Raw genomic sequence first — 21,242 nt, forward strand, 5'->3', positions numbered from 1 at the left:
TATTTAATATATTTATTTATGGATAGACACCCTTTCCTTTATGGACACGTAGATAAGACCTCTTCATTATTGCAAGCTCTATGATTGTAAAATCCGATGGGTAAAAATGCCGCAACTGTTGGTAACCTGTTCGGGGTAAGATCTCAGATTGGCAGACATGATTGCGCGTCAGAGTGTCTATCGGGCCCGCGCAGACTGTGCGCGACAGTGCGTGCGTGCGTGCGCGTTCCGCCCGTGGTATCAGCAAAAATATGCAAAAGTATGAGAAGCTCGAGAAAATAGGAGAAGGTGAGCTGTTTATGAACGCGTAGAGCGGTAAGGTGCGCGTCGTCATCGGGCATCGTCGCGACGTCTCGGCGTCATCGTTGCCCCACGTCCGTGCCGTGCCGTGCCGTGCCGTGCCGTGCGTCGCGCGGTCGTCCGGTGGGGCTCCCCCCCCTCCCTCCTCCCTTGCGTGTGCTGTCAACACAACAACGTACCGTGCCGCCTCGCCTCCTGTACGACTCTCGCTTTTCTTCTCTTTCCAGGCACTTATGGCACCGTGTTCAAAGCCAAGAATCGCGAGACACACGAAATCGTCGCGCTGAAGCGGGTGAGATTGGACGATGATGACGAAGTAGGTGGTGCTTGTGCGATATTTGTATCTCTGTAATTTTTTTTTTTTTTTTTTTTTTATCTTCCTTTACATGTAATGTCTCCCCTTCGTCCCCCACTTGCTGTTTGCCGCGACACCGGCGTTCCGATTAATTTAATTAATCGATCGCTCGTGTTTTATTTATACAAAGCGACGCTCTCTCTCTCTTGTGTCGCGTTAAAAATAATTTCCTTCGACGAAGGCCGGCAAAGTTCTCCTTGATATTAGTGTCTTATCGTTCTTGTGTGCTCTTTATGTTGCTCAAGGGTGTACCGTCGTCAGCACTACGGGAGATCTGTCTACTGAAGGAACTCAAGCATAAGAATATAGTTCGTCTTTATGACGTGCTGCACAGCGACAAGAAGCTCACCTTGGTGTTTGAGCACTGCGACCAAGATCTCAAAAAATATTTTGACAGTCTAAATGGAGAGATTGATTTGGACGTCGTTAAATCATTCCTGTAAGACACTTTATTTCTTTTTAAATCCACTATGAGCAAAATTATCCATTATCAAATTTATATGCTTTCAGATATCAGTTACTAAGAGGACTAGCATTCTGCCATAGTCGAAATGTTTTGCATAGAGATCTCAAACCACAGAACTTACTCATCAATAAGGTATGCAACTTTATATATTTAAGTTTATATCTCTTGTATGTATACATTTGTAAGAAAAAATTATTTCACACAAGATTATATTTATCTTATTTATTGTTTAAGAAAGAATATTGAAATACAAGTAGAAATTTGTTTGCAGAACGGGGAGTTGAAGCTCGCCGATTTCGGATTAGCAAGAGCATTTGGTATTCCTGTAAAATGTTACTCAGCGGAAGTTGTTACATTATGGTACCGTCCCCCGGATGTTCTTTTCGGAGCAAAATTATATACAACGTCCATTGATATGTGGAGCGCGGGATGCATATTCGCCGGTAACCATTCGACGATTTTTCCTTCCCTAAAGAGTTCAAAACAATCTTTGATGAGACTTCTTTTCAGTCTGTACGGCGTCAAAAATGTTTAAAAATATATTTCTCTCAAAAAAAATGGTAATAATTAATTGAAGATTTTTCGATACATATCTCTAATTTTTTAATAACACATTCATTTATATTAATTAGAATAAAATATCTAAATAATAATAAATGAATAAAAATAATAAATAATAATAATTTCATCTTGATACACAGAATTAGCGAACGCCGGCAGACCGCTCTTTCCTGGATCAGATGTGGATGACCAATTGAAAAGAATATTCAAAATGCTAGGCACACCGACCGAGGAAACCTGGCCAGATTTAACGACACTTCCCGATTATAAGCCCTTCCCGCAGTACCATCCCACGCAAGGACTGGCACAGGTTACACCCAAACTCACTTCAAGAGGCAAAGACTTACTCCAGGTAAATTGCATCGTTTATTTTTGTTTTTTTATTTATTATTATTGAAACAGCAGAAATGTGAAGCATATAAATGCAATTCTATTTAATATAGAAAATACTAAAACGATACACAGTTAACTGCATGATAAAGTTTTCTATTGCTATCTAACAATTTTAATAAATCTATAACAAATGATTTAAATAGCGAACAATAAAAGCAATATGAAATAAAAAGCTATAATGAGACTAGAATGCAGATGATCCAAAATATTATAATCAAAGTATAAATATTTCGATCGTAAATAACTAAAGATAATAGATTTTTTTAGTTATACTATTTTATATATATAAGAGACAAAGTTTCAATATATCAAAACAAGCTTTGATTTAAAAAAAGAAAATGTTAAGTAAAAATATTAAAAGTGCAAAAACTGTTTTTCCCACTTGTATATATATCAAATTTTTAATGGATATCGTTTGTATATCTGATTGATGTACAGAGATTATTGGTGTGTAATCCGGCTCTACGGCTGTCAGCAGAGGAAGCGATGGCGCATCCATACTTCAACGATTTGAACCCTGCCATAAAGAATGACCGATGCCAATAGCGAATCATCCCTCTTAACTTAAATCGATCGAAAAAATTAGCATGCGCATCTGATGTGCGGCGACCAAAAAATGGAGAAGAAAACACACCGTCAAAGATCGTTTGTTAATATATATATACATATATTATATGCGCTCGAGATGAAGCGATTGCCGCGCGAGAAGATACCGATGGTGTCTCATTGTTCATAAAACGACACGGAAGAATCGATAAAAATCGTTAATTTATTCTCTGACAGCAACATCTTCGTATTGAAAGTGAAAATTTTCCTAAAAGGAGACATGACGCATGATTTGCTGTCGCGAAAAGATGAGTATGAACATTACGTGAGATTGAGAATATATTAAGCGCGGTTTATTTATTAAATAATTATTATATCAATAAACCAATATCTTAAACAAGTCTTAATTATCGATTCCTCTTCTCTTTACCCTTTTGTGAATAAATATTCATTCGTCTACATCGCATCGAAATGGAATCTGTGCGCTTCTTGTAGCCTCTCAATTTTGTCCTCTCGTCTCTCCTTCCAGTACAAGCCGAGAATAATGGCTGTGATCAAACCGCATGTCCCCGTTAATGCAGCAGCGCTCAGTAGGATCAACTTGCTAGGTGTAACGAATAGTTGAGCCTTCCATCTCGATGGTTCGGCAATCGGATTTGGTATCACGACCATTTGAGAGTTGGGGATGATTTGCGGCCATTCTCGTGATTTACCACCAACCTAGACACAATTTTTTTTTCAAACACTAACATTACTCGAGACATTTTTTACTACAAAGTGAATTACACTAACAATCAAAGAAAATTAATTATTAAGGCTAAATTAGTGATTAAGTGTATAATAAAATTTTCTCGAAAAAGAGTTAATAAATTAAATTTAACAAGTAAAAATTAATGAATTTTTTAAGATATTTTAACCCATTTTTTTGATATTTAGTTTTTATATATAAATTGAATTTAGACATAAATAAAAAAAATAAATTACTACAAATTTTTTTAAAGTTTAAAAAAAAATTAAATATAATTTTTTTTACTTGTAAAATAGAAAACGAAATCTAGTTAATCCTAAAAATCAAGTTACTTGTCTATGTTTTTTTTCACATACCCCTATCGTAAGAGCATCCACGAAATTGGGCGTTCTTCCTAAACCGAAGGTGGTGTATGGTAGATTAAGCGAGAAATGCGCACTTTGCGGTAACTGTGCGGCAATTGCATTACGAGGACTACCGTCCTGCGTGGTTGTTCTGTATGCAATCGACGGTCCCGGCAGATTTGTGCCGTAGGTTCGCTTTTTCTTACCAAGCGAGCCCGGTGAAATTGGATACATGCTATTAGTGCGTCCGGTGAGTACCATCACTTTAACAAAATTCGCATCGTAGTCCAAACTATTCTTGAACGCTGCGGTGCGATAAGGATTACTACTGGTCTTATCAAACTCCACCAAAATCACGTCCAGAATACCGTCCTGATAAAAGTCGTAAAACACCGCCATGGCGGTTTCGTTGAAGAACGGATTCAATGCTTGCCATTTGATCTCGAAAGTACGATTAAAACCGGCGCAGTTTTTACATGCCACGTTCTGTAAGAGGAACGAATGTTTCCCAGTGGAAGACTGCAGAGTAGCCAACAAGTCCGGATAGCCGTCCATGTTAAAGTCACCGCCACGTAGAGTAATGGTCTCTGTGTAACGCTTACCGTCCGGCTTCACAAAACCCCACAATACGTTACTGGGATCACGGAAGTTCACTCGCAGATTGTGCCAGCCGTTCTGGTACATCATTATCGTGCAATTGGTACAGGCCTCGTTGAAGCACAGTGGCAGAAGAAGAGCCATTTTGCCAGTTAGCTCAACATCCAGATAAAGAGTCTGGCCAAATTCTCCTTTGAAGTCACTATCGAACGAGATATTATACGGGAGATAGATCCTGTGAGAAAACTGAAATCCTTGCTCGGTACCTAACCATATTTCGAAGGACTTATTCGTGGTTACCACGAGATCCGACAGAAAATCGCTGTTTAAATCTAGAAAGGCGTTGGAATGCGGATGTCTCACTGGCTCCAGCGGCAAGTCCGATTCGATTCGGTCCATGTAAATTTTTTGCGGAGCATGTCTATTCTCTTTGAATATCCAGAATACCCTTTTACCGTTTTCGTCCACTCCGAAAAGATCAATTATCATATCTTGATTGTAGTCCAATGCTAGTGGCTGGTCGTGCATCTTTATAGGTGGAAATGATTCGTCGCTACAATTCAGGTGTCCGTTTCCACCCCAGAGTATATGTACATGAGTAAGCTTTTCCGTTTTATTGAAGGTTGTTACTAGGATATCCATGAAGACGTCACCGTCAAAATCACCCGGTACTACACTGGTCACACGCTCCTTGAACGAGCAATTCAGGTGCGGCGCAGGTCGCAACAACGGCTCCTGATCGGCCGCCAAGAATACCTCTACTGTCAGATTATCTTCCAGTTTTCCACGCAACATAAATACATCTGTCAGTTCATCGGAATTGAAATCACCAAATGCTGCTGGCATACCGTCCAACACGTTACCGAACACAGCGGGTGTTATATCGCTGCATCTCGCTACCGTGACGAGTGCAACGAGAAGAACCAATGTTCGAATCGGCAGCATGATTTATACCTCAATGAATGACCTGCAATAATTGTGCATCTTAAAAATAAAGAAGCAATAAAAGTATTATTTGGATACGGTATGATATATTTTTAATACAATTTGATATATAAATATCAAAATAATGAAACAATAACTCCAAAATGTATTTCTTTCTTTCTCACTCTATGATGTAATAAACATGCTTTTACATCAAGTCCATTTTTTTATATTATGGCCCAAAATTATTATTAATCTCGAGAAGATAAAAATTTTAAAAATGATATTAAATTAAAGATGTAAAAGAGACATGAATATGTTAAACTGATTATATATTGGTTCTGTCATCATAGAAAAAAAATTTCCGAAATGACATATTATTATATTATACATAACAGTTTTTTTCACAGAGAGGCCACGAACAATCGAAAGAAAATTCTAAAAAAATGTATTCAATTTGTGTGATGAATAACAATAAACAAAGAACACATCACTCTTTTACAAATTTATACGTAACCTAAAATAATATGAGGAAAAGTTGCATACGAGAGGGCAAAACTATAAAATAAAACTTTTTCACCATCAAATACATACATTTATAAGTTTGACCAAAATTCAACGTTTTCGTTAAATATTACAAGAAATATACATATGTTGTGCAACACTACAAATTATCATATTTGATAGACCATATCTGACAGCTAATGACACATACTAGCGTGGTACGTTCGGAAATTTTACCCTAGGTTTCTCTCTGGTTTCATCATCTACAAAAAGAGCAAAGATTTCTTTGTTTTGATTGGTCAATTCAATATTACTCTATCCAACAAGTAAGATTTCCGAACGTATTCCTTACATGAATAAAGTCGAGTATCATTCGAGTTCGAGATATTATTTTGCGCAAAAGAATGCGCGTAATATAAAAAAGAAACTTCCAAATAAGCATTGAGAGAAAAAAACTTTATTTTAAGAATAATTTTTTATTATTAATTTTCGTTTTTATATAATAATACTGTACATGTAAATACATATTGCGATAGATAATATGAAATATACTAATTCGCAAACTTTTCATGAATGATTTAAATAAAAAGTTTTCAGAATCAAAAAAAAAATAAAAATTAAACAATTAGATAATAAAGGATAATAATTGCAGAAGATAGAACGGAAAGATATTATTTATATTGGCTACAAATACATATATGTAAAAGTATCTGCAGAATGGCTTAATGCATTTTCTTTTCAACGTGATCCATTTTTGAAACTGTAAAAATTTTCGCAAATTCATTTTATTAATAAGTGGTAATTTCCAGTCATTATTAGAATTGCTGTTTTTAACATTTAATGTTTAATGTACACATATACGCATATGTATATATGGTAGTACATACATGTGCATAAATTTACATGCCATTAACACCTATTTTGCTTGTAATATATGTACTAATGTTTTGTTACAAAAAAGTAGATATTATATAAAAAAGTATAGGATTTAATAAAAAATTTCAAAATAATATAAATATCCAACAGCAGTTTATCACGGCTGTATCTTAGACGTTATTTTATTTAATTGCAGTTCTATTATCACATATATATATATATATATATATATATATATATATATATTTTACAATCCCAACAATAAAAATATTTTTAACATTGTAACATTTCTAGAAGATCGTATATTAATATTTTATGTACATTATATATAAATATTTGTATAAAAATATGGGTTTGCAAAATTTTGCATTGAATGATTTTATCATACTTTAGTATTGGATAACTTCCTCATTATTGTTGAATTTTTCTGATGGAATCTATTTCTCCGAATCGATTAACAATGATTATTAATTGTACATGTTATCGCCATATCGGAAATACATACAGTAAAGTAATTTACAGTTAATTGTTTAAGCTTACATAAAAATGTTTACATACTGGTAACATACTTGAAATAATTTTCGATATTTTAGTTTGTTGTTTTTTGTCAGAGTAACGCAAAAATTTCTTTTAACAATACATTATATGTAAAAAAGAAAAACGCAACTTGTTGAAGGCACTTTTTTAAATATAACAATCACAGGATACTTGCATAAGATTATTTCCCTCTACTTGTAATTAACGCGTGCGTTGGTATGTAAATTGTTTCCATTGTTTTTACACAAAATATATGCGAAATGACATCGCAAGATAAATAAAGCCAATACAGATGAATGTTCTTGATATAAATATTGTTTAATGAATCTTTTAATTTTTAGGCAATTCAATCACTTCAGACTTATTCTCGCGAGCGAAAGATTTCAAGTATAACATACGTAAGAACATCCTTCTTATTTTTTCTCTCTTAAAACTTGAAAATTTAATGTAGAATAAAATGTTTGTGTTCGAGATATGCTTAAAGGGATTGTATTTCTTTTGCGCGATTACGTATTTCATCGACGAGTCATCAATAATATAACATCGATTACAACAAAAATTGTATAAAAAAAAATTCACAATCATTGTTAAAGTTGTTTAGTTGTGCAGTTTTTAAGGAAAATAGAGACTTATTGATTACAAAAAAATGCATTCCATTATATAAACAGAATCTTTTTGTTTGACGATATCTATTTCTTGGTACAATCGAGAAATAATGATTTTTTTTTCTGTTTCTTATAAACGCTATATAAATATTTATATTATAATAATAATTCATCTAATATTTATATCTTATATGTATATATAACTAATAAGACTTTATGCACACGATGCGCAAATATCTACAACATGTATAAACACCATTATTGTATTATACATACACTGTGCTAGTCGCGGGGCAATTGGAGGTAAAGTCTCCCAGATGAGGATGGGAACCTTCCTTTCACAACTTTTTCATTCACAAAACACACGCACAATACAAAATAGCTGTAGCTGCAATAAAAAGTGATATATAACAAAAAAAGATGAACAATGAAGGGATCTTTGCTCTAATACTGCTGCCACAAGTTTGTCAGATTACAAACACAAACTATCTAACTTGAAGATAAGCGCATCAAAAAATAAATACTACAATAGATTCTTCCTCTGCAAGATTTGTGGTAAATCTATTCAAATTTATCTCAAATGTTAATTTCAACTCATACCCATAAAATGTTTTAACATCCTATGGATCTCTTATAAAGATTTTTTGAACATGTGTGCTGTTAGGGTATATATAGTCTCTTATAATAATAAAGTGGGTGTTCTCTGTTATAGAAGATCGAGATTGATAAATTTTGTTCAAGATGAGAAATTAACAGAGATGTTTGATAAATTAATAGACTGCTCAAAATCATGCAAATCAAAATTTTTAAAATTGTTTCAAAATATGTAATACATCAATTCCATAGTAGTGTTACCCAAGTATCACTAAGCATATTGTAAACAAATTTGATGTCACACTTCAAAGAATTTGATGTTTCGCTCTTTCACTTACATATCAAAAAAATATTTAATTCAATTAAATACGCGCATGTAATTGCATGATTAAATTGAAACAATTTCAGAAAAGCCACTTTTGTAGTCATTCATATCTGCGTTGATTGTATTGTCATGATATTTTCCTTTGGCAAGTTTGTGAAAATTGACTTATCTGCAAGCAATAGTTTTCACTTCCTTTTTTTTTAGAATTGTCTTTTTTTGTTTCTCTATGCCAATTTTTAGAGTGCAACTTTTTCTAATTCTACATAATACCCGAAATTATGTAAAAAATGATAAATTATAAAATATATAACAAATGATAAATGAATCAAGTTTATAATAACTCAGCTATGAGTATACATATATGTATATACTTATCTCTTTCTCTCATTCTCACATGCATACGAATCGTCTTTTACATGAAACACACATACTATAACACTACAACAATTGGTATACAACTTTTGCAATTGAGTACAAAAGTATGAAAACCTACAGTATGATTGTGATAATCCCTATTGTGAAAAAATTTTGTATCTGTTTATAGTAAAAAAAAAAGAATAATTTTGAGATTAACTTAAATGTTTTAGCTTAATGTACATTCGTTTTGAATTGCTAAACATTAGGGAGGGAATGAATGTACGCACGCAAAATGTACGCAGCCAGATGGACACAATCGTCACGTCGATAGTGCCGATTTTCTTTTGTATCGCCACTATCTTATTGATAAAATATTTATATGTCAATGTTGAGTTTCACTGATGACTTGTACCCCATCTAGTTGCTTTTTCTCGTTCTTGTCATCGTCTTTATCCGGATTATCCCATACTTGCCTCTGCCCAGAACCGCAACATAAATAAAATGTTGCACATACTATGTAAATAACAGCACAGATCATGAATACAATTCTCCATTTTGCTTGCGTTGGCTGAAAAATAAAACGGTAACGCGTACATTATTGTTTAATCAATTCTAATTACTCAATCTCAAAATTTTAATTATTCACTTAATAGTTTTTTAATAAGATTATTTTAATTACCGAATCATCGATGATCAGTCCAACAGTGATTGGCGCGAGAAGTCCAGCGAGATTGGCAATACAATTAGTAAAAGACATTAAAAGTCCGGCAAATCTGGGTGAGATATCGAGATGATTTACTTTAAAACCGGAATAAATAGCACCATTTAAACCAACTCCCACTGTGATAATGGCTATAGTCGCCGAGGCATTACAACCAGTGTATGAGGCAGCAATCAATGCCACAGCTGGTCCATATTGACCAATACTATTGATGATCTTACGAGTCACTGTATGAGAGTATTTTCCTGAGATCATCCAATCGGCGACATGAGAAATAAATATAGAGAAGAGCCACATAGCAAGATATGGAAGTGCAGAAAAGAAACCATTCTGAAAATATAAACGACATATTATAACTCTCATGTGAAAACTATTAAAAAATTGTTTTTCTTGCATATCTCGTTCACAAATAATATCAGTTACGTTTTTAATGCTGAAATGGAGAATCTGTTTCATAAATGTCGGAAGTTGAGTCATCAGCGTCTCATATCCGTAATTCTGGCCCATGTGCGCCATCAAAATAGCCCAGAATGGCAGCGAAGTTACAATAGACTTCCATGGCACGGGAGGTGATGACTAGAGAAAAAAATCATTAATTTACATCGCTTAAAGATAAGATAAACATTCGATCGGTTACAATATCGCAAGTATAATGTAAAAACTCACAGATATGCCGGCGCTACCCCAAAGAGAACTGAGTATATACTTCTTTTCTTCTTCCGAAATGGATGGATGTTGCTCGGGATCCTCATAGACCCATAAAAGGAACGCGATGCACCAAATGGTACCGATAGCACCGAATACATAGAAAATGGATGGCCAACCACCTACTAATTGCCAATCGGCCAGTAGACCACTCAACGGCATGGAAATTACTGTCCCGAACTGTGCACCTATATGTCGGAAAAAAGGACAAGAATACAAAAAAAATATGATTAGTAATGATGTGATGATTATTAGATGCCTGAAGCTCACTTTCTCTTCTATCTCTTTTTTTTTTTTTTTTTTTTTTTTTTTTTTTTTTACTAATAAAAGAAAATCTTGTGAGAGAGATAGAATAGAAGAAAAAGAGTTGCTAAAGGAAAAAAAAAGATAACTCGAAAAATCGAAAAAAAACTGGTCCACAAGTTTCGTCGCAGCACGCGCATACAGAACACAGTAGCGACCCGATGTATCAAACTTGCTCCAGAGAGGAAGACACTCGCGTGGCGGATTAGCTCTCGACTTGGTACGCGCTCGATAAATCGCTACATAAAAGATCGCATTGAACGAGCTTACCAGCATAGACGAAGGCACCCATCCTGCTCCGTTCGTTAGGTGGTATCCACTTCGCCAGCAATGCGTGCGTGCAAGGCACAATAGGACCCTGCAATAGGGATTAATCCATTCCTATGGGGGGAAAGGAAATACACCCGTACAATCAAAAAACGTTCACACTCAAACGGATCAGTAATCTTTTATAAGCTTAAGACTAACACTACACGCTAATATTTCTATCTCTGCAAAAATAAACACAGAGAGACTCTCTTACTTTATTTTATTAACTATAAAAGTTTCTTTCAATGTAACAGAAGAAGAGCTAAAATAAGGTACAAGGACCCTCGTAATGTGAATGTATATTCCTTTTTTATCAAATTTTTCAATGTAATAAATTCAGAACTGTATATACTTACGAGAAAATGAATGATACTTCTGTTCGCACATAGCAAAGCATATGTACTCAAACAATAGATAACCGATCCCGAAACATCACACATTCTCATCTTCGCTCTCTCTTCTTGAGTCTCAATCAAACTATCGTGTTACTATAAAACTGTAAAGGATTTTCGAAACATTACTTACCTCTCCTAAACCTTGGATAAAGCGAATAGTCATCAGCCACCAGTATCCCCAGTACGCAGATGCGGGGACCAGCAGCCCAAAAATCGAATTGATAAGCATGCCAATTCCGAGGAAATATTTCGCGCCATAACGTTTGGCGAGGATACCGAACGGTATCTGCGTGATAACGTAGCCCCAGAAGAACGAGCTCAAGAGATAGCCTTGCTCTTTATTGTTCCACAAAAAAGGTCCATCGGCATTCTACAAGGAGAAAGGATCATTTTATTAAACCGTACTCTGAGTTTCTTTCTTTCTCTGAACTCTCGCATGTGTGATCTCTTCAATGAAAGAAAGAATCATACAACTTTATGTACTCACACGTTCGGCAGCTTCAGTTTCATTGGTGATAAGATCTCCGCATTCATTTATCACTTTTTCCACTTTGACGTCCTGGATGGCGGTATGATTGACCATCGCGACGATAGCCACGGACATGTTGGTTCTCATTATGTAAGCATTTGCCATACCAAGGAATATCATGAATGTTACCATGTGACGTTTTCCCATCCAACCTGACAAAAGAAAATATAAACTATTGGTCGCATGCCGCAAATGCAATTTGCTGATTGTGAGTCGGATGAAACATGATGAATAAATCTCATGTAATAATATTTCTTTATATATTCCTAAAAATATTTTAAATCCGCATCTTTAATTTTAATTACAAATTCGAAGTCAATTTTTCTTCCGTAAAAATTATTTCTAAAAATATAATAGGTTTATTATATTTCTATAACAATTTTAGAATATATTTGTTTAAACTATGTACGTAATCAAGCATGGAATCAAAACTTCGAAAAGTTAATTTTCAGCAGTCCCAATTTGGAGTCAGTTGAGAAATATCGATTCCAGATTAATCGTAGAATCTATCATTATGTTTGGAGGCAAACAGCGTTTTGAACCGCTTTGTATATTGCCTTAATATGTTACGCATTATTTTATAATAACTTTAAAATATATATGCTTTTCTTCGACACGTGTCCTCTAAATATGATTGCGATAAAATTGAATGAGAAATAACTATGACATCGTTAATTGGCGCTCTTAAGATATTCGCCGGAACGTGTCCTGCCATCGCGTATTAACAGATACTCTGCCAAATTTTCACGGAAATAACCGAAGGACAAATGACGGGACCAATGCCGAGGTGAGGGTTACGCCACAAGAGATATGAGTCAATTGAAAGTTGCAAATTGTTAACGGAAGAGAATAAATGTCGTGAATAAATACTGATATTATGTATATACTAAAAAATATCACATGAAGAGATAACATCGCGTTTTATCATTCAGATGACTTTTAAATACTTTTAGAAATATCTATGAGCAAGCAATGTTCTTTTTTTTAGAGTATTATTTTTTATTATTTCATTATTCTTTATTATTTTATTTTATTACTTTTTATTATTAATTTTTCTGTTTGGAATAATATTCAAATTTACGGCCAAATATTAATTCTTGAAAGAGAAAACGACAGTTTATAAATTTATACACTTAATATATAAAGAAAAAATCCTCTCTAAAAAATGTACATGTATGACATTTATTTTCTCTTCATAGTCAAATGAAAGTATGACGTCAGATTTAAATTTCAGAGTGCTGAATCGGCAAAATTCACGCATATTTCACACAAACTGAAATATTTTGTCACGCATGTAACAGGTGAGTTTAATACGTGATAATCAATGAAAAAAATGAGTCACTAAATCATAATCAAATGCAACGTATATATACGGTCATGTAAGTGTCACTGCTTTCATTGTGATAATATCAAGAATTCACAAGCGCAAATTCTTGATAATTATCAACAATGAAACACGCATACACAAGAGAGCAAAGTACACAAGAGAAGTCAATGATACATAAGCTATATATATATATCAATAAATCAACTAAACGTTGCATCTAATCAAAGTTGATGTAAGAAACTCTGTCATCGACGAATTGCTTATTATCAATGTATATAATTGATCTATAATTAAAACTACAAATAAGACATCTAAAAAGCGATCGTACATGTAATTCCGTATATTCACAAGTATCATGACAAGTTTTCCATAGAAGGAAAACATTAAAGGTCACTGCACGGGACGGTCTTGATACAGTAATTTTCCATACGGGTTTGAAATCATGTCAACGATGATATAACTAATAAAGCCATTTCGGATTGGTGGTTCTTTCCGCTTAACGTGTTCGTGTTAATAATCATGCGTTTTACGTAATACATTATCAATATCATCGTTATCATTCATTTCTTTTTTTTAACGTAAGCTGTAACATGAAATATAATTAAAATATAATCTTGCTATAATTCAGGAAAAAATTAATTTTTAATTTATTGTTAGGTAAAAAAATCTGAATTAAAATTAGAATAAATATTTCTGATATCTATGTCAATTATTGTTTGCATAAACTACTTGATTGCAAGATGATTTAAAGATTGTTGAGATTTGCTTTGATTGAGATGACTGATTGACCGTTAAGCGAATCAAAAGTTCATCCCGTTTTATGTAATCAATTTCAAATGAATATTCGTAAATGCAATTGATTCTATAATAAGACTGCCGCAAGAAATCTCTCGAGAAATATCTCTCAAATTATCGGCTACAGTAAAGTGAACGTTTAGCACAAAAATTACGAAGAGAGTTATAAGTTTTTATTTAAACACAAACCGACGAAAAACACATTACAATATTTGTATTGCCGATTTAATACAGTTATTAGTCATTTTATCACATATAGCAAATAACGTAATCATTTATTTCGGGAAATGAGTTTTGTTAATTGCATGTTTTTACGACATACTACGTGTACCAGAATTATATGAAAAAAATTAATTTTAAAACTCGATTTATTAAAAAAATAATTCGATTCAGTACTTTATCTTTTATCTTCTTGACATTTTTTAATTTTAATCTGATACATTTAATTGAACAGTAAATAGTCATATAATATCCAAATGTTAGAGATTAAAATTTTATAAAATAAAGCTGACTTTTAGTTTTTTTAAAAAAGAATAATTATACATACGCGAGATTTTCAAAATTCGAAAATTGATAACGCTTCCCCAATAGAAGACTTTGCGACTTATGGCTACACCTCCTTATACCTTGTCTTACGTTATTAATTTTTGTGTTGTGTTAACAATTACTTTGAAACTACGTCACGAAGCAAACGCGACTCCTCCTTGTTTTCTCTCTCTCTCTCTTTCTCGTTCCCTTCTCGATAGATGTTACAAAATTTTTTTACAGCCGATTACACTCGATTTATTTCTCTTATCACGCTCTGAGATTAGCGTCCCAACGCGCTCTTCTAGAAAGAGCAAAAATGATAGAAGGCGAACGATCGACAAATTATCGGCGAAACGCTTGTCATGCGTTGAATTCATTTGCCTTAATTCGCCCAAGTATTTCTAGGAATAAATTTCGACGCCTATACTCGCGCTCATCGAACCAGCTTAAGTCGATTGACATCGCACGACATTGTTTTAATCGACCAGTTATCTTAGCCCACGCATAAATTATCCAAATCTACTACATCCCCTCTCTTCCTTTTTCTTCTGCTCTTGTCCAACGTCTTAAAAATGTACACTTCATTTTATTTATGACAAAAGATCGTAGTTTTATATGCGATAGTTAAAGTAGTAAAATACATTTTTCTTACGTAAACTTGTGCTCGATGATTTTAACTGCTTTAAGAACGTGTGTAATTTTTAAGTATATTTTTTGTAACATTAGAAAATAGTTCTGTGTAAAATTGACTGCTTATAATATATGTACTTCTATGTTTCCTGGATATTGAACAAATATACTTGTTAAACAAACGAACACAGAGAAATACGCCTTTGCACACGCTTTAAAATCAACAATTCTATTTGAAAGAAATTATAGCGCGAGCTACTTATTGTTAGAAAAGGAGCTTAGAAAAGGAGCACGCATACGAACATTTATAACCGCGTTTATTTATAACCGAGAAGCTTTCAGTTTTGCATTAACTTTTGCATAAGTATTGCTTACTAAATTGGACACAATCCATTGAATCGATATACACCGGTGTTATTCAAAAGCGATCTCCCGTTATCTGAGATCAAACGATTGACCTTACATAATTACGTCAATATGTGAATCATTAGCTAAGGGCTGATTAATCGCGGGAATAAAAGTTCGAGCAAATATTGTTATAATGTTCTTTGAATGTGTCGAAGATACTCGTCGAATTTTCTGTACTATATTTATGATTTATATCAGCCTACACTGGTTTCTTTTTTACTATCATTGTATGAAAATTATTAATTGTTTCATTTTAATCTTGTGAGTTTAATAGCTTCTCACACATCTGTAAATATTTCACTTATTTATAGCATTCAACATATTATTGTATAATTTTCAAACAAAATATCATACTTGTTGAAAGTTGCTTTCAATAAGTATCTTCTCTCATCTAATTCTTAAATATGATATTCAATAAGAAATTTAAAAAATTCAATAGAAAAAAATAGGATATAAACATGAACTTCTGTAAAATGTTGAACGAATTTTCACAGCTATTTGTTAGAAATTAAACTACGGGCGACATAAAATAATGCATGCAAATCGGTATTTTTTTTATTTAAAATTTAAAAAAATTGTGTTTGCGTGCGCAAATATTACGATATGAAAACCTAAAGCAATGACACTGTTACAATATTATTTGTTTATTTCAAATCACGTTTATGTTAAAATCATGGATCTAAAAGTACGATATGAAACATATATTAAATAAGATACATAATGATAGTATCTTCTTTGATGAAATTTCGAAGCAATTCTTTTAAAAAAATTAATTGTTTTCTGTTACAACTCTTTCTTTGAATTTTTAATATTATATACATACATTTCATTAATTAAATTTCAAATTACAAAATTTCGTAAAGAAATTTCATTACTTGTTAAATAAAACCCTGAGATTGTATCTTGGTTTCGAAATTGATATAAAACTTCAATACTCAACAGAATGATCGTTTAAAAAAACTAATGTAAAAAAACTTTGATAAAGAAAAGTTATTATTACTTTTTAACGTGAAAGATAATCTTATTTTTGTCGTTTTTAAAGATATCTTGTATTTACGAAGAAATTATCTATACGTGATTTTAATGCAAGTAATGAAATTAATATTATTGTCACATTTGATCTTGTGTAAGTCAATCGAATTCATTCCAAGATACTGACATCACTACGTCGAGTAGGATATTTCTGTGTAAACGTGAAAATCCGAGAACTTTTTCTTAATCAAATGTGATGCACCGAAATACAACGAAATAAATCATTGATAAATAACGACCGAGACGAGAATAAGGCACATTCGCTGATAAGTAAGAATGAAAGCCAAGAACGCGATGCGGGGGTTTATTGGCCCGGGTCCAGTCGCGTTTTATCCATGACTACACCGCTGAATGCACTCTTGTGTGCATTTCACAAGTTACTAATTGCATTTAATATCGATAATTTTAAAATCGATCAAAAAAAGCCAAAATGAAGATCTGAGAGATGAGAGCTTAACACGCGAATAAATGACCCATAATCTCCTAAATCGTAACACATCAGAGAAAACTATCTTAAATTAAATATTATTTAATAATACTGCCTTAAATATTACTTAAATGCCAAACTGTTTTCAGAAATATTTCTTAATACTTTTTTTATGCACAATATAAAATTAATTTAGTATTTTTTTTTTTGGAAAACTCATTTCTTGAAAAATAAATTTTCGAGTTTAAAAAATTGACATTTTGCTTTTAAAATTACCAGATACAATGTTGATATATTGCATCACTTATATCATTTTTATCGTTTCTGTAAAATAAAATATTTTTCTCTAAATATATTACAAATATCTCCATGATCGCATTATTAACGCAACGTTCTATAAAGATGGCAATAAAGCGAGTTAAGCGATGATAAAGTGATGTTAGTGAGAATTATAATCGACGGGATGAAAGTAATGCGTGTCGAATTCGCAAATAAAAGTAATAATCGATATCGGGCGATTGCATATAAAAAAAGAGACATTGTAGCAAAGAAAGATCCTTGACATTTATGGCGACATTTATATGACGATAAGTGTGCGCAGATAAATGATAAGTTGCCATCTCGGTCCATCTGTATGTACATGTCGTATTCTATGAATACTTATAATTAATAATGCATAAGTTTCTTTCGATTTTCAAATGTCGTTAATAAAATTATTTCAATCATTAACGTTACGTAACGTATATATATTATATTTTATATATATATATATATATATATTTTACTTATTTCTTGAAAAAATTTTTGTAATGAAACAAATAAAAAATGGTTAATTTATATATAATTATACGTAATTATTTTATTCGCATGTCAATGCATAGCGACTATTTAAGAATTATGTACCTAGTCGCGATACGCGAAGAGGATTTAAAGACACGATGATAGGTTGCAAAATGGAGTACCGGATATCTTTAAACGACGCTGATGATAAAACACCATGGTGTAATAACGGAACTATTTAACGAAAATAGAGACAGGTCACGCATTATTCGATATTATTAGGCCTGTCTCTATTCTGCGCAACCTAGCTCTGACAGGTCATTTTCGTATTAAAAGGAACATCCGCTCCAAGTTTCTTCCTAGATTTTCTGCGACGCGTTGTGACACTTTGTTCTACAACCAGACGTATCATAAAACGTGTCAAAAAATGCAATGTCATCTCTTGGACACAGATTACAAGAAGTTACAATACAACACACATACATATATATGCATAACAATTCTTTCTAAACAGTATCTATTACTATGCTTAATTTAAACAATCAGCCAAAGATATCCGAATTTCGACCGAACATTTCGCCAAGCTCAGCAAGATTTGAATGAACTATTTATAATTTTTCGTTGACAGTACATCTAAATGCATCGACAGGCGTGAAAGAATTAATATTACCAACGATAGTTAAAAAAAAGTGATATCGATTGCTTAGGATTCTATCGGATTATTAGGTGTCGTGTAATGTTACTATATGTAAGAATCTTATCGGAATGTTATCGAGCATAAGAGAGTCGTATAAAGAGACACTCATTGAAAATGATATCGATCATGTGAGAGACAATATTTGTACCAACATTGTTAACGTTGAGTATATTTATTGTATTAGTCATTACCAGTTCATATCATACTTGGAAAATACGTATGCAATAAGGAAACATTCGGTATTTTTTATCCCACTCACTTTAAATGATTTATAATTTGCCATAGCATTCCATTTATCATTTTTATTTTTGTATAATACAGATTTGGAAAAATAACAATACCCACATATACAAAATATATATCAGAATACGTCAAAGAAAATGTGACATGTAAAATTATATAAATAAAATTTGTTTTAAATTATATAAATCATTTAAACTAGGTTTAATAACAATTATTAACTCTTCTATAAATATGTATTTACAAAAGATTATATACATGTATATTCCATGACAAAATTAACCTTTGTAGATCATACATTTTTTTGCTCTGTTTCTAGTCATAATATGGATCACAATGTCTTGTCGTAATTTTAGCTATCTCAAAGTGCTTGAAAGAATCTAGAAAAATATAATATTGACCTCTGTCAAAAATGATTACGATAAAATATCAATAGAGCAAAAAAATAAGATAAATAAACTCATGTGTGACTTTCAAGGGTTAAATAATTCAAGACAAAAAATGGTTTTTAATAATTAAAAATTATTCTTTAAAGAAAAATTATTCGACATTTGTAGAGTTGTTTTTTGTATAAAGAAAATTCTACAAATAATCTCAAATGATCTCTTACAATTAGATAAATTAATAACCCGTACCATACCAATATACTCGAGACTTATAGCAAAATTTATCGAGAGTGTCATTGGCTAAAATGATTTCGCAACAAATTTATCCAGGGCTAATGGCGCCGCCTTAAGAAGAGACAATCACGCAGAGGATTAGCATCGATCAATAAGTCAGTTAGTATGAGTGTCCGCATACATGTGATGATGTCGAGCACTTTGAAGTCGTCCTCGGGCGCCTACAGCGTCGACAGCCGTCGAGCACGTGGTCCCGGTAGAAATAGCTCCGACATATACTACGATTTTACAAAAGATCATGCATGTATGCGTGTGTGTGAGTATGCGATGGTCATATCGTCGCACGAAACACAGAGAAGGATAACACGCCGAAAGAACAGCGGGAGAAACGAGACGAAAGAGAGGCAAAACGAGACAACACTCGAAGCAAACCGCGAGAATTGGCAGCAGAACAGGGGAAGAGGGGAGAGTGTAATAGCCGTGTCTCGTGCACGTGTTTGATGGTCGCTCGTGACGTGCGTGAATACGATTACCCGTGCATACACCAGCACGCACCGCGTGCGATGCGTCAGCTGCTGGTGTACATATGTAGATATTTAGAGTTTAACTGTGAAAAAAATCAATGTGTAAAAATACGTGAATCTAATGGAATAAATACAAGGATAATATTATCAAGGATAATTACATAAATTATAAAAATATTAATTATTTATAAAGAAGAATAGGGAATATATATTATTTACCTTATCAAGAAATAACGATTTTGAGTTTAATTCGCATCTGTTTTACAGAACATATATATTTAGTCAATGATGCTTAATTAATATTTTTAGATTATTGATGTTTTTGATTCGATATTAAAATTGTATTAATTTTATTCACAGATACATTGATATTGATGGCGTATTTAATTAAAGCTATTTATTGTATTAATAAAATAAGACGCATCAAACACATTTAATAGAACAAGACATGTATTTTATGCATCCCTAGCAATGCAAACAAGCAGCAAAGCATGCATTTTGCATGCCACGCTGTACGTCGGCACGACGATTACTCGAACGGTGAAGAGCTTGCAGAATACGAAGAAAGAGAATCTCATAAAGAGCTATTCAAAACGCGAATAATATTACTGACAATATAATTTTCAAAAAATATTATATTATGATATAATTATATATTAAATTGCTAACAAATATATTACCATAAAATATACGAAATATTTAATAAAAACTAAAATATTTTTCGACATTCCAATGAATAGTATTATTAAATGATATACATATACATATATCATAGTGAAAATATTTTTAATAATTGAAATTATTTAAATTTAAATTTAATAAAAATAATTTAAATATTTTTAATAATTAAATCTATAATAAAACTAAACACAGTATATTTTGATTTAATGACACTTGAAGATAAAGAGACTTTTCAGATATAATACTTTGCAGATGTCGAAGAGTCGTTAGATAGTTAGATTGACGATAAAAGTCCATTGAGCAAAAGAAACTTCCACATCGCAGTTGGCGTCACGTAATCGACACAATATGAGGTTATATCGATACAACGATAAAGGCCTATCTTTCGAAAACATTTAGAAACATAGAAGAAGTGCTTAAGACTCTTGGCTCCTCATTGCAGCCGTATTGAATTATCGAGTCAAGAGCGAAAACTTAAATAAAATTTTTTTGTTACGTTACTTGTCAAAGTAGATTAATTTCTTTCATATGTCATCATTCGCATTCGAAAATGTGAATA

At 32.6% G+C, this 21,242-nt stretch overlaps 3 protein-coding genes across 7 annotated transcripts in view; 1 reads left to right on the forward strand and 2 right to left on the reverse strand.

Moving 5' to 3' along the window:
* Positions 1 to 156: 156 nt before the first annotated feature.
* Cdk5 (cyclin-dependent kinase 5) lies at positions 157 to 3,021 on the forward strand. Its single transcript, XM_072889300.1, has 7 exons — positions 157 to 288; positions 528 to 616; positions 901 to 1,094; positions 1,166 to 1,253; positions 1,393 to 1,564; positions 1,823 to 2,034; positions 2,514 to 3,021. The coding sequence occupies exons 1-7, from the start codon at positions 252 to 254 to the stop codon at positions 2,619 to 2,621; spliced, it is 900 nt and encodes a 299-aa protein (XP_072745401.1). The 5' UTR covers positions 157 to 251; the 3' UTR covers positions 2,622 to 3,021.
* On the reverse strand, positions 1,458 to 5,982 carry LOC140664287 (T-cell immunomodulatory protein). Of its 2 annotated transcripts, XM_072889299.1 has the most exons (4): positions 5,829 to 5,982; positions 3,726 to 5,277; positions 3,052 to 3,341; positions 1,458 to 1,590 (listed from the first exon to the last, which is right to left on the reverse strand). In XM_072889299.1, the coding sequence occupies exons 2-3, from the start codon at positions 5,253 to 5,255 to the stop codon at positions 3,078 to 3,080; spliced, it is 1,794 nt and encodes a 597-aa protein (XP_072745400.1). In that variant the 5' UTR covers positions 5,256 to 5,277; positions 5,829 to 5,982; the 3' UTR covers positions 1,458 to 1,590; positions 3,052 to 3,077. The 2 variants fall into 2 exon arrangements, with proteins under 2 accessions (XP_072745400.1, XP_072745399.1); XM_072889298.1 differs by lacking the exon at positions 1,458 to 1,590 and having other exon boundaries at positions 2,827 to 3,341.
* A 2,065-nt stretch (positions 5,983 to 8,047) lies between these two features.
* Picot (putative inorganic phosphate cotransporter protein picot) overlaps positions 8,048 to 21,242 on the reverse strand; it is a 36,141-nt gene continuing 22,946 nt past the window's right edge. For 2 of the 4 annotated variants that reach the window (XM_072889297.1, XM_072889296.1), the window contains exons 2-8: positions 11,953 to 12,146; positions 11,596 to 11,835; positions 11,032 to 11,119; positions 10,420 to 10,646; positions 10,177 to 10,329; positions 9,712 to 10,083; positions 8,048 to 9,600 (exon numbers count right to left, since the gene is read on the reverse strand). In XM_072889297.1, coding sequence (XP_072745398.1) covers positions 9,415 to 9,600; positions 9,712 to 10,083; positions 10,177 to 10,329; positions 10,420 to 10,646; positions 11,032 to 11,119; positions 11,596 to 11,835; positions 11,953 to 12,146 — 1,460 coding nt within the window. In that variant the 3' untranslated portion in view covers positions 8,048 to 9,414. Of the gene's footprint in view, positions 9,601 to 9,711; positions 10,084 to 10,176; positions 10,330 to 10,419; positions 11,143 to 11,595; positions 11,836 to 11,952; positions 12,147 to 21,242 lie in introns of all 4 variants that reach the window. The other 2 variants (XM_072889295.1, XM_072889294.1) reach the window with 1 other exon arrangement.

The sequence above is a fragment of the Anoplolepis gracilipes genome, chromosome 3 (genome assembly GCF_047496725.1).
Source record: "Anoplolepis gracilipes chromosome 3, ASM4749672v1, whole genome shotgun sequence".
NCBI lineage: Eukaryota > Metazoa > Arthropoda > Insecta > Hymenoptera > Formicidae > Anoplolepis > Anoplolepis gracilipes.

Excerpts from the sequence above, each read along its gene's own strand:
- Cdk5 (XM_072889300.1), top strand. The coding sequence starts at position 252 with ATGCAAAAGTATGAGAAGCTCGAGAAAATAGGAGAAG. Across the intron at positions 289-527 it reads GCTCGAGAAAATAGGAGAAG|GCACTTATGGCACCGTGTTC; the intron begins GTGAGCTGTTTA and ends TTCTCTTTCCAG. Across the intron at positions 1,565-1,822 it reads CGCGGGATGCATATTCGCCG|AATTAGCGAACGCCGGCAGA; the intron begins GTAACCATTCGA and ends CTTGATACACAG.
- LOC140664287 (XM_072889299.1), bottom strand. The coding sequence starts at position 5,255 with ATGCTGCCGATTCGAACATTGGTTCTTCTCGTTGCACTCGTCACGGTA. Across the intron at positions 3,342-3,725 it reads TGGATGCTCTTACGATAGGG|GTTGGTGGTAAATCACGAGA; the intron begins GTATGTGAAAAA and ends AATTGTGTCTAG.